The sequence below is a fragment of the Zingiber officinale genome, chromosome 4A (assembly GCF_018446385.1).
Source record: "Zingiber officinale cultivar Zhangliang chromosome 4A, Zo_v1.1, whole genome shotgun sequence".
NCBI lineage: Eukaryota > Viridiplantae > Streptophyta > Magnoliopsida > Zingiberales > Zingiberaceae > Zingiber > Zingiber officinale.
Window position 1 is genome coordinate 103,641,445 of NC_055992.1, and position 14,556 is coordinate 103,656,000.

At 38.2% G+C, this 14,556-nt stretch overlaps 1 protein-coding gene across 1 annotated transcript in view; it reads left to right on the forward strand.

Moving 5' to 3' along the window:
• Positions 1-594: 594 nt before the first annotated feature.
• The window catches only part of LOC121972567, a 48,822-nt gene continuing 34,860 nt past the window's right edge, over positions 595-14,556 (forward strand). Inside the window, exons 1-2 of the mRNA XM_042524220.1 lie at positions 595-885; positions 6,041-6,202. Of these exons, the coding sequence (XP_042380154.1) occupies positions 595-885; positions 6,041-6,202 (453 nt within the window). The remainder of the gene's footprint in view (positions 886-6,040; positions 6,203-14,556) is intronic.

Consider the following 14,556-nt stretch of genomic DNA (forward strand, 5'->3'; position numbering starts at 1 on the left):
GCGGAGCATGCATCCACTGGAGGACAGAACAAGAAGTCGACCGGCACATATGGGGATGCACCTAATGCGTCGATCCCCTTTCATCGAGCGCTGTTCCGGACTTCATCAGAGGAATGGGGCCAAGAAGATAAGGATCGGGGGTCTTCCTTGGATGACGCACAAGTTCGGGATGCACGAAAAGGGAAGGCACCAAGGGATGATGATTCGCTCGAGCAGATCAATCAACAATTCTCACAAGGGATTCTAGATGACCCTCTGCCCAGGCATTTCACTCCGCTGGTGATTAGAGAATACAATGGAACTACCGATCCGAATGACCACTTGGCCAAGTTTGACAATGCGACCATACTTCATTAGTATACCGACGGGGTGAAGTGTCGGGTCTTCCTCACCACCCTCTCCGGATCCGTGCAATGATGGCTCAAGCGATTGCTGAGTGGATCAATCCATAGTTTCAAAGACTTCCGAGCGGCGTTCCTACATCACTTCGCCAGTAGTCGCCGTCACTAGAAGACGAGCGTCAATTTGTTCTCATTGAAGCAAGGGCCCAGGGAAGCATTGAGGGCCTACATACAACGATTCAACCAGGTGGGCATGGATATTCCATTGGTCTCCTCAGAGGTATTGGTCAATGCCTTCGCCCAGGGTCTCACCAAAGGAGAATTCTTTCAGTCACTCATCCAGAAGTCATCGAGAGATTTCGACCATCGGCTCAGGAGGGCCACGGAATACATAAACGTGGAGGAATCCCAAGCGGCTAGAAGAAAGGAGGCGCTTGCTGAGCCCACAACAGTGCCCGAGCATCGACCATCGAGTAGCTATCAACCACCCAAGGGACCTCAATCGTGGGGAGCACAACCACACCATGAGCTCAGGACGCATGTCGTGAGCTCAGGACGCATGTCGTGCAGCATGTGGCACTAAAGGCTATAAAAGGCAAGGCATAGAGGCCACTATTCTGCTCATTCCATCAGTCGACGACGTACAACACGCACGACTACTATGATCTGACTTCGATTGCAAGCTGACCGGCTCCTCGAGGATATCATCGTCGGTCACCATCACTCGATCGACATCACAAACATCAGTCAACCGGTCGAAGGGAGGAAGTGAGAGGGGTGTTCGTGTGGGAAGCATCACACGATCGAACCTGTGTTTTGATAATGGCAAAGGGTTCAAAGTTAAGGTTACTTGTTATCTAACAAGGTTCATTGAGCTTGCAGGGAAGTCCTAAGTTGTCTTAGGTAAAAGTCCTAGTGGAATCTAGATAGATGGAAAACCTTAGGGGGTGGTAACCCTAGGTCCTAAGGGGCGGTAACCCTAGGTGATGGAAAGTCCTAACTGCGGTTAGGCAGGTGGAAAACCCTAGGGGGCGGTAACCCTAGGTCCTAGGGGGAGGTAACCCTAGGGGGTGGTAACCCTAGGCGAAAAGTCCAATCGATCTGTAGGACCAATCTAGCAATAGGTAATCTCTCCTGAGAGAAGTAGGTGAGGACGCGTTCCCCGGTGAGGGAACAATAGGCGTCAATTCGACCTAGCATTTTCGGAGGAAATCCGAAGGCAGAACCGGACAATCCAAAGACTATCAACTTAATTGATTAATATATTATTTTCTCTATTTGCCTAACTCTGTTTTGTAGGAAATTAACAATTCTGCAGGGTCGGACTCAGGCTTGATTGGTCGACTGAACGACCTGATCGGTTGACCGAACCCCATTACATAAAGGATCAGAATCTAACTCTCAGTGAAGGGTTGACCAGAGGGATCGATCAACCGAATCTCGGGATCGATCGACCGAACTGAAGATAGACAGAGACCTGGTCGAGCGAGTTGATCAGATCAGATGTGGCAGAGACCATCGGTTGATCATGTTGGTTGCTACTCGGAAAACCTAATGGTTCCACTGTACAAAAATTTTGTACAAAGGTCTGAACCTTTTCCTAGCTACCATGTGTTCTTTTAAATTAAACTCGGATCGCCTGCGGAACTTAACACGTTTGACCCTAAGTTTAATTTATTTGTTCTTTTAGGTTTAGACTTGGATCTCCTGCGGAACTTAACACGTTCGATCCAAATCACCTAGGTTATTAATTCCATTAAATATTAATTTTCAAAATTGGCTTCCAGGACTGCATGGCGAGGTACATGGCCTTCTTAGATATGAGAACAACCACCACCGCCTAGACAAAGCCTTTTAAGGAAAGCTAATATTTAATTTCCTTAAATAACTTTAGTCAACCAAAAAGAACAATCAAATCACAAGGAAAAGAAAAACAAAAGAACACAACATCGAAAACTAATTCGAAATACTAGAATCGCATGCCTCTTGTATTTGATATTTTTACAAAGAAATAAAACTAGTGTGATGCAGAAATTAAATACTAGTATACCTTTTCTTTTGCAAACAAAAAAAACCTCTAGGTCTTCTACCGTATTCCTCTTCTAACCTCGGACGTTGTGTGGGCAACGACCTTCCGAGATGAGAACCACCAAGCACCTTCTTCTTCCTTGCAAGTTTCAGCCATCAAAACTTCTCCTAGGATGAAGAGGTTCGGCCACCACCACCATGCTCCAAGGGATGCTAGAAACAAAACTTTCTTTCTCTCCTTCTTCTTCTTCTTCTCTAAACTTGATCCGGCCACCATATGAATCTCCACAAGAAGGATGAGGTTCGGCCATCAAAGAGAAGAGAGGAGGAGAGGATGGCCGGCCACACCAAGGAAGAAAAAGAGGGAGAAAAATAGAATAGAGTTCTTGTCATGAAGGCACCTCTACCCCCTCTTTTATAATCCTTGGTCTTGGCAAATAAGGAAATTTTAATAAAAACTTCCTTAATTCCTTTGCCATGAAAAATAAATTTAATTGATATAAAATCAATTTCTCTTTTATTAATCAACATGGCCGGCCACAATAATCTAGCAAAGGAAATTTTAATTCAATCAAGAATTAAAACCTTCCTAATTTGTTTCTAGAAATTTTAAAATAAAATTTCTCTAATAATTTTTATCCCTTCATGATTGGTTTATAAAAAGGAAATTTAATAAATTAAAATCTTTCTTTTAAACATGTGGATAAAAAGAAAGTTATCTCTAAAAATTAAAATCTCTTTTAATCTACAAATAAGGAAAGATATCAAATCTTTTCTTAATCTTTTGTAGAAACTTATAAAAGAGAATATTTAATTTTTAAACTCTCTTTTAAATCATGAACATGGTTAAAAATGAAAATTTTCTTAAAATTTAAAATCCACCTTTTAGTCAACAAATAAGGAAAGATTTCAAATTTTAAACTCTCTTTTAAACATGTAGATGATTTACAAATAAGGAAAGTTTTTACCAAAAATTAAAACCATCCTTTTAATCTACAAATAAGGAAAGAGATTAATCTCTTCTCTTAATCTTTTGTAGAAAGCTATAAAAGAAAATTTTTAATTTTTAAACTCTCTTTTAAAAACCTTGATATCCACATAAGAAATAATTTTAATAAAAATCCCTTTTAATATTCTAATGGCTGGCCACCTAAGCTTGGGACCCAAACTTTGGCCGGCCACCAACTTGGCTCATCCACTTGGTCTTGGCCTACCCTAGCTTGGGTTCCAAGCTAGCTTGGCCGACCCCATTGGATGGGTAAGAAGGTGGGTATATGGTGGGTATAAATCTCTATATACAAGAGGCTACGATAGGGACCGAGAGGAGGAATTGATTTTGGTCTCCCGATGAAATTAAGCATCCCGTGTTCGCCCCGAACACACAACTTAATTTCATCAATAATAATTCATTTCACTAGAGAACTATTATTGAACTACCGCACCAATCCTAAATTACATTTTGGGCTCCTTCTTATTATGAGTGTGTTAGTCTCCCTGTGTTTAAGATAACAAATGTCCACTAATTAAGTAAGTTACTGACAACTCACTTAATTAATATCTAGCTCCAAGAGTAGTACCACTCAACTTCATCGTCATGTCGGACTAAGTCCACCTGTAAGATTTAACATGACAATCCTTATAAGCTCCTCTTGGGGACATTCTCAACCTAGATTACTAGGACACAGTTTCCTTCTATAATCAACAACACACACTATAAGTGATATCATTTCCCAACTTATCGGGCTTATTGATTTATCGAACTAAATCTCACCCATTGATAAATTAAAGAAATAAATATCAAATATATGTGCTTGTTATTATATTAGGATTAAGAGCACACACTTCCATAATAACTGAGGTCTTTGTTCCTTTATAAAGTCAGTATAAAAGAAACGACCTCTAATGACCCTATTCAATACACTCTAAGTGTACTAGTGTAATTATATAGTTAAGATAAACTAATACCTAATTACACTACGACCTTTCCAATGGTTTGTTCCTTTCCATCTTGGTCGTGAGCTACTGTTTATAATTTATAAGGTTCTGATAACATGATCCTCTGTGTGTGACACCACACACCATGTTATCTACAATATAAATTAATTGAACAGCTACATTTATCATAAATGTAGACATTTGACCAATGTGATTCTTATTTCTAGATAAATGTTTATACCAAAAGCTAGGCTTTTAGTATACATCCTAACAGATCAGTCGATCGAACAGAGGGATTGGTCGACCGAACGCAGGCGCTATCCAGAGAGGCTGCATCTGGACGGAAGGCCGGGCAAGATTAACAGGTTTGGTCAACTGAACTAGGGGATCGGTTGATCGATCCGGGTTGAGTCAAGGCTTGATCCCGAAGATCAAGGGATCTGGATCAGGCTTGAAGCTGCTATAAAAAGGGGTCTCGGCCAGCTACTTCGAATAACAATTCTGAGATCAAGAATAACCAACTGCGTGCACTCCAAAACGTCTAAACGCTGCTCCGACAACGATCAAAGCCAGAAGATTGATTTCATCAAGTCGTCGGTAATAAGTTATAATTCATATTTGTAAAGCTTTGTACTTGTATTGTTTCTTTGTAAAGCTTTCTGAACTTATAGTGATTGCCCACCGAAAGTGATCAACAATCACGGGCCTTGGAGTAGGAGTCGCCACAGACTCCAAACCAAGTAAAAGAAATTATGTTAGCGTTTGCCTTTGGTTCTTTCTTTATTTCCGCTACGTATTTACTTAAAGTTTTACGGAACGAACGTATTAGTCAAGAGTGTTATTCACCCCCCTCTAGCGCTTTTCCATTCTACAATTCGTATCAGAGCGGAATCAGTGAAACCACCATCCAAGCAATTATTTTTTCATGGTAATTTTTGATGTCGGAGTCAATCGGAATCGGTAAAATTACCGCCTTCTGATCTATTTTATCGATCGAGTTCTTTCATTTCTCGTAGTTGGTGCAAACACCACTCAAGTTTTTATTATATTCTCTTATTCCCGCACTACTAATCCAAGACCAACTCTTAGAACAAGTTTTCTTGTTTTTCTGTCGTGCTAGATTTTTAAATGGCCCACCAAGAAGGGTATAGCACTGCACGTCCTCCCCTCTTCTATAGCGAGGATTTTGGTTACTAGAAGAGTCAAATGGAGTACCGCCTCAAGATGCAAGTCAAGATGTGGATAATCATCCAAACGGGTCTCGAACTTTCACTCGACGACACTGGAAAGCTAGTATCATGCGTAAACTGGGACTCCAGCTTGATGAAGAAAATCGAGGTCGATGCCAAAGCAACCTGCACCCTTCAATGCGGCTTAACCAAAGAAGAGCTGAACCGAGTCGACCCATTCTCAAGTGCAAAAGAACTATGGGAGAAGCTGGTCGATCTACACGAAGGTACTTCCGATACGAAAGTAAGTAAACATGATTTAATTTTGAATGAATTATATAATATAAAAATGCAGGAAGGTGAATCAGCGAGCTAGCTTTATGCTTGCATACAAGATCTACTGAACGGACTCCACGTGATCGGACAAAATGTTAAAATCGCAACGTCATCAGGTATGCATTAAATGTATTTCCGAGGAACACCTTGTGGGCATCCATGGTAGATGCCTACAAAGTGTCTAAGGATTTGTCGTTAATTAAATTAGATGAATTATTTTCTGAATTTAAGTTACATGAGAAAACTAATACTACTCCTGCCGAGAAAGGTATTGCTTTGATTGTAGGTACGAGGAGAACGCGGGAAGCAAAAGAAAAGCGCAGAACTGAACTCGAGTCTGAAGAAGAACCAGACTTAGAAGACGACGACGACGACAAGATCACAGTGGAGCTGGTAAACCTTGTACGAAAGCTCTACAAGAAGAAAAAAGGATTCACCAAGAAGGACATCAAGAAGGTGATTCAGTCCAAGACGGTACAATCAAGTCCAAAAGTAAAATCCGAGGTAACCTGCTATGGATACAACAAAAAGGAATACATCAAAGCCAACTGTTCGAACCAAAAAGAAGTGAAGAAACAAAAGAAGAAGAAAGCACTGCAGGCGACATGGGATGAGTCTTCTTCGGAAGATTCTGACGAAGAGCTCGAACAGACGAGCTTCCTCGCGCTTACGGCCTGGGAACAAATCGACGAATAAAAAATCGAGAGCGAGTCGGAAACAGAATCCAATAGAAGCCACCAATCTGTATCCATTTCCGAAGGACCTAACCCCATTGTAAGTACTTCTCAGATAACTAAACTGCATAATTTGGTTAATTATCTTATGTGTAAGTTAGCCAAATTTAATGTCCGGGTCAAGTCACTCCAAAAGGAGGTAACACTCTTTAAGGAGGAGACTAAACTAAGTCCTTTGACTGAGCCAGTTCAAAATGAAAGTTCAACTCAAGTCCAACAACTTGAGGAAGAAAATTTCAATTTGAAAACTCAAGTTAAAGAACTAAAGAATACGTTGGAACAATTCACCTTGGGCTCCAAGAATCTTGATCTGATTCTTGGAAAATAAAGAGCCGTATACAACAGATCCGCACTTGGATTTAAGGCTAAATGAAAATACAAGTCTTATTTATCACTTATAAATAGAATTAATAGAAAAATAGTCCAAACTTGGGTCCCCAAGTCAAACTTGGTTAATCAAGTTGGGCGTGGTCAATATTGGATCCCTAATAATCAAATCCATTACCTTGATAGACCCTATCGAGGCTATGATCCAGCGGGAGCCAATAGAAAGACCATCTTTATCGATAAATAAATTTATTTGATGCTTATTTTTACTGCCTTTATTATATATGCTTATACTAGACTAGATAAGAACCTAGGCGTGATTTACACTTGACAAGTTATACCTAGGGGTTTCAAAAAGCGAAATTAAATATCTAATTTTTTTGAATGGCTTTATCTAGAAGTGATGGATGATCTCATACCCAAGAAAACTTAGTGCCTCGCCACAGCTTGGAAGCCAATCTTTGAAATGAATATTTAATTGACTAATTATAAAACCTGAGTCTAACTCAAATGTAAATCAATCCTTAGATGATAATCTAAATCAAAGATAAAATTAACCATCTCACAAAAACCTATAAGGTTCCTTGATTGATAATTTAAAAAAGGGTGAAATGGATTTAGGTAAAAATTTAGAATAATCTTAATTAAATTAATAATCTTAATTAAATTAATTAAATTATCCAAATAATTAAATTATCCAATTATCCAATTAATTAAATTATCCCATTATCCAATTAATTAAATTATTCAATTAATAATCTTAATTAAATTACCCAATTAATTATTCAATTAATAATCTTAATTAATTATTCAATTAATAATCTTAATTAATTTAATCAATTAATAATTCCTAATTAATTTTTATCAATAAGGCTTATTCAGTCTAACCAATTCATAACTTAACTTAATAAATTCAATTAAACACAAAGCCATCTCATAGTCACTCATAGGAATAACATGTTTGACAATCTTGACTGGGTGAGATGGAATATTAAGGAGATAATTTCAATCCGTCAAATTGAATCAAATCAAATATTTTATGTGTAGGAACATAAAGATTTGGATCAATGGATGTTAGATAGTGGATGCTCTAGACACATGACTGAAGATAGATTGAAATTCACTAAGTTACAACTCAAGAACCTAGGGTCAGCTGCGTTCGGCAATGACGGAAAACTTAAGATAATCGGAATAGGTAATATCGAACTGAGTTCCGATTTTATTATTCGAAAAGTACTATTGGTTGATAAGTTAAATTTTAACTTACTTAGTATTAGTCAGTAATGTGACTCTGGGTACTTAGTTACATTTTCAAAATCTAAGTGTTTAATTAAAAATGTTAAAAATCATGAAATTACACTTAAGGGAATTAGGAAACAAAGCATCTACACAATTGACCTATCAACCTCCTCACTAAAGTGTCTCCTAACACAACAAAAGGAAACTAAGTTGTGGCACAAAAGATCGGGTCACACTCATACCAGACTCATTTCAAAAATGAGTCAAAATGTCTTAGTTAGAGGTTTACCTAAATTAAAAATTATAGAAAATATAATCTGTAATGCTTTCTAACAAGGTAAACAAACCAAGTCAACCCACAAATTAACTTAAATAGAACTAACTCAATACTTTAGCTCTTACACTTAGACCTGTTTGATTCACATGGAACCAAGTCACTAAGCAAAAACTAATATTGCTTAGTTATAATTGATGATTACTCAAAATTTACTTGGATAAAATTTCTAAAAACTAAAGATGAAACTTACAAAATATTTAAAACCTTTTGCAAGTTGATAGAAAATGAAAAAGATATTAAAATTAAAAGAATAAGAAGTGATCATGGAGGGGAATTTGAGAACCATAAATTTAGTGAATTTTGTGAAATTAATGGATGCAAACATGAGTACTCATGCCCTAGAACCTCCCAACAAAATGACCTAGTAGAATGAAAAAATAGAACCATACAAGAAGCCGCTACAACCATGTTAAATGAATATAACTTAAACAATCAATTCTGGGGTGAGGTAATAAATACGGCTTGTTACATTCAAAATAAAATTTTAATCAATAAATTTCATAATAAACTCCATATGAAATATATTATAATTGAATTCCCAACTTAAATTATTTAAAAGTGTTTGGATGTAAAGTCTACATTCTAAACACTAAGAACTACTTAGAAAATTTTACATCAAAATCAACCTCAGGAATCTTTTTAGGGTACTCTACAACCAGTAGGGCTTACAGAATCTATAACAAAAATACCCTAAAAGTTGAAGAAACAACCAATGTGATCTTTGATGAAGAAAATAACTTAACTAATTTAATAAATGAAAATATCAATACATAAAAGGTTAATTCAAGAAACATAGATGATGATGAAAATTTTAAAATTAAATCTAGTGAATCACAAGAACCAATTATTGACCCTAATATAAGATCATCAAGAATAAGTACCAATCACCCATCTGATCAAATTTTGGGTGACCCAACCCTAGGAGTTCGAACTAGATCATCATATAGAAACCTAAGTCAGATAGCCCTTATTTTCAAAATTGAACCCAAGACTATAGAAAAAGTCTTACCTGACCCAGACTGGATATTAGCAATACAAGAAGAGTTAGCCCAATTTGAAAGAAACTAAGTTTGGGAACTTGTACCTAAACTCATAAGTAAAACCATAGTTGACACTAAATGAGTATTTAGAAATAAATTGGATGATAAGGGTGAAATAGTAAGGAATAAAGCTAGACTAGTAGCAAAAGAGTTCATCCAAGTAGAAGGGTTAGACTATGATAAAACCTATGCACCCGTAGCTAGACTTGAATCCATAAGGATGCTGCTAGCCTATGCAACACACAAAGGATTCAACTTATACCAAATGGATATAAAATCTACATTCTTAAATGGGTTCATCAAGGAAGAAGTGTATGTAAGTCAACCCCCAGGATTTAAGGATTTGGACCACCCAGACCATGTCTTTAGGCTGAAGAAAGCCCTATATGAACTTAAACAAGCACCTAGGGCTTGGTATGAATGCCTATCAACTTATCTAATATCTAAAGGATTTAAACAAGGCCAAATAGATCAAATCTTATTTGTAAAAATCCTAGAAAAAGGCATCTTTATAGCCGAAATTTATGCAGATGACATAATTTTTAGCTCAACCAACACCACATTTTTAAAAGATTTTACCAAATTAATGGAAAGTGAATTTGAAATGAGTTTAGTTGGGGAACTTAACTTTTTCTTAGGTTTACAAATTAAACAAACTAGAGAATGAATATACATTTTTCAAACAAAATATGATAAGGAACTCATTAGAAAGTTTGGCATGGAAAATTCTAAAAATATCAATATCCCAATGGTAACTAATGTTAAAATTGACTCTGACTTAGATGAAAAACCAATAGACTTAAAGTATTATCGAAGTGCTATAGGAAGTCTCTTATACCTAACTCTAAGTCGACCTGATATTCTGTTTGCAGTAGGTATGTGTGCTAGGTACCAATCTTGTACAAAAGAATCACACTTAACAAATGTTAAAAGAATACTTAGATACATTAAGGGAACCCTAAATGTAGGACTTTGGTACCCTAGGACTAGCACCTTTGACCTACTTGGCTATTCTGACTTAGATTATGTCGGATGGAAACTAGATATAAAAAGCACAAGTGGAAGCTGTCAATTTCTAGGTCAGTGCTTAGTAAGTTGGTCAAACAGAAAGCAACACTATATTGCTTTATCCACTACTGAAGCAGAATACATAGCCATAGGGGAATGCGCATCTCAACTATTATAGATGATGCATATCTTAAAGGACTATCAATTAGAATATAAAAATATAAAAATTTTAATTGATAATGTAAGTTCTATTAACTTAACCAAAAATCCTATCCAACACTCAAGGACTAAACACATAGAAGTAAAACATCACTTTATAAGGGATCATGTAGCTAAAGGTGACATTGTACTTAACTATGTTGAGTTCAAATCAAACCTGGCTAACATTTTCATAAAACTCTTACCTGAACTTGAGTTCAATGCACTTAGAAGACAAATAGGAATGTGCTTAGTAGAATAGAGCTTACTTTTGAAAAAAATTCCTCTTTATTATTGCTCAGCTTGGTTTTAAAATTTTAGGAAAAATATTTTTAAAATTCCAATTTTATTAGTTTTTCAAATTTGGTCTTAGTGTAGGTATTTATCCCCTAGAAAGCATGTTCCTCTAGGTCTCAGCCAGAGAGTCTCACAAGCACACTAGGATTACCTTGCTTGTGTATCAAAAATACTTAGAATGGTGTGAGATGCATAGGATACTGTCTAGACTTCAGGATGCTTATGTCTGTGCATCAACATAAGTCTGGGCAATAAATACTAAATTTAAATTAATCAGATTAAGTTATCCATGCTTAGTCAAACTAACTGGAACACTTAATTTGACTAACCAAGTGAAAGCTACTACCTCATGGTAAACAGCTAGTAGCTAAAGGTTAGACATTTGTTTAAAAGTAAATGTTTAAGCTTGAATATTTATTGTTACTCATGCTTGGACTCTAAGACTTTAAAACTTAAAGAGTTTTTTTTTTTGCATTAATCAAGGGGGAGTGAAAGGAGGCAAGTTAAATATTTTTAAATATTCTTTTTCAAACTTTCAAATTAAAAGTGTTTTTGAAAAAGAAAATTCAGTGTAAGAACATAAAGATTTGGATCAATGGATATTAGATAGTGGATGCTCTAGACACATGACTGAAGATAGATTGAAATTCACTAAGTTACAACTCAAGAACCTAGGGTCAGCTGCGTTCGGCAATGACGGAAAACTTAAGATAATCGGAATAGGTAATATCGAACTGAGTTCCGATTTTATTATTCGAAAAGTACTATTGGTTGATAAGTTAAATTTTAACTTACTTAGTATTAGTCAGTAATGTGACTCTGGGTACTTAGTTACATTTTCAAAATCTAAGTGTTTAATTAAAAATGTTAAAAATCATGAAATTACACTTAAGGGAATTAGGAAACAAAGCATCTACACAATTGACCTATCAACCTCCTCACTAAAGTGTCTTCTGACACAACAAGAGGAAACTAAGTTGTGGCACAGAAGACTGGGTCACACTCATACCAGACTCATTTCAAAAATGAGTCATACCAGACTAAGTGGTGCGGGAAGGATCACATGATCGAACCTGTGTTTTGATAATGGCAAAGGGTTCAAAGTTAATGTTACTTGTTATCTAACAAGGTTCATTGAGCTTGCAGGGACGCCCTAAGTTGTCTTAGGCAAAAGTCCTAGTGGATTCTAGGTAAGTGGAAAACCCTAGGGGGTGGTAACCCTAGGTCCTAGGGGACGATAACCCTAGGTAATGGAAAGTCCTAACTATGGTTAGGCAAGTGGAAAATCCTAGAGGGTGATAACCCTAGGTCCTAGGGGGCGATAACCCTAGACTGAGGAAAACCCTAGGGGGTGGTAACCCTAGGTCATAGGGGTGGTAATCCTAGGCTGAGGAAAATCCTAGGGTGGTAACCCTAGGTCATAGGGGGTGGTAACCCTAGGCAAAAAGTCCAATCAGTTTGGAGGACCGATTTGGCAACAGGTAATCTCTCCTGAGAAGAGTAGGTGGGGGCGCATTCCCCGGTGAGGAAACAATAGGCATCGGTTCGACCTAGGATTTTTGAAGGAAATCTGAAGTTAGAACCGGGTAGTTAGAAGACTGCCAACTTAATTGATTAATATATTATTTGATCTATTTGTCTAACTCTGTTTTACAAGAAATTAACAGTTCTGTAGGGTCAGACTCAGGCTTGATCGGTCGACTGAATGATCTGATTGGTTGACCGAACCCTAGTACACAAAGGATCAGAATCCAGCTCTCGGTGAAGGGTTGACCAAAGGGATCGGTCGACCGAACGTCGGGATCGGTCAACCGAACCGAAGATAGACAGAGACCTGGTCGAGCGAGTTGATCAGATCAGATGAGGCAAAGACCATCAGCTGATCGGTCGATTGAACACAAGCACTATATTGAGAGGCTACATCCGGACGGAAGGCCGGGCAAGTTCAACAAGTTCGGTCGATCGAACCAGGGGATCGGTCAACCGATCCGAGTTGAGTCAAGGCTTGACCCTGAAGATCAGGGGATCTAGATCGGGCTTGAAGCTACTATAAAAAGGGGTCTCGGCCAGCTACTTCGAACAACAATTCTGAGATCAAGAACAAACAACTGCACGCACTCCAAAATGTCTAAACGCTGCTCCGACGATGATTAAAGCTAGAAGATTGATTTCATCAAGTCGTTGGCAACAAGTTGTAATTCATATTTGTAAAGCTTTGTACTTGTGTTGTTTCTTTGTAAAGCTTTCTGAACTTATAGTGATTACCCATCAAAAGCGATCAATGATCGCGGGCCTTGGAGTAGGAGTCGTCACTGGCTCCAAACCAAGTAAAAGAAATTGTGTTAGAAATTACCTTTGGTTCTTTCTTTATTTCTGCTACGTATTTACTTAATGTTTTATGAAACAAATGAATTAGCCATGAGCGCTATTCAACCCCCCCCCCCCCCCCTCTAGCGCTTTTTGATCCTACAAGGGGCATCTAAGCGTCGCCATCGTCAGCCCCAGCGAAGGAATGACATGATTCCCACTCGAGCCTCTGCTGAGTAGAATAGAGCCTCGACTCGAGAAGAGGAGAACAAGAGCAACACCACTTGGGGAGAAATTGGAATGATCGTCGGTGGACCGATCGGCGTTGATTCCAACCGAGTGAGGAAATCACACGCTCGGCGACTAGAGATCTACACTGTTGGGTCAGCAAGGAACAGGCTAAAGGACTTGAGATCAACTTTGGCCCCCAAGACTTGGAGGGAGTAGAGATCTCTCACGACGACGCCCTGATCATTCGAGCGGTAATCGCTAATTATACTATTCATGAACCTTTGCTGATACAGGGAGCTTGGTGAATATTATATTAAAGAAAGCGTTCGACTAGCTGTAAATCGACCTAGGTGAGTTTCAACCGATGACGACCCCACTCTATGGCTTTACAGGCAATGAAGTGTTGCTGATCGGCCAAGCATGGCTGGCCATTTCGCTCAGAGAAGAGCCACTCAAGAGGACCAGGACCACGAATTTCATTTTGATGGACGCGCTGTCTGCCTACAATGTCATATTGGGCCGATCAACCCTCAACGAGTTCCAAGAGATGGTGTCCATCTTCTGCAAAAAGATTAAGTTTTCGGTGGATAATGAGATAGGCAAAGTCAAAGGCGATTAGTTGGCCACACGACGATGCTACGTCGAGATAATCAAGTCCGATGTAAGGGCTGCTCGGAAGAACCAGCGCTTGGAGGTGAACGCCATCATGGAGGAGCCCCCCGCGCTGGTCTAGGAGGAGGTCTAGATCCACCCAAGTCAGTTGGAGGCAAGGTGCGTGAATAAATCTGGATGTGCTTGTATAAGTGTATGTCTTGTAGATGTAGAAAAAGAATGAATACAAATCCCAAGTGTTCTAGACTCTTGTGTCGATCGACTAAGTTAAAAGTCCAGTGGCGACTATAAACCCTTGTCTACATCAATTAATAGTCGAGTGGTCATCAATAGTCAAGTGGCGACTTTAAACTCCTGTCTTTGAAAGCAGTCGAGTGACAACTTTAAATCCCTATTTTCGTCAACAGTCGAGCGACA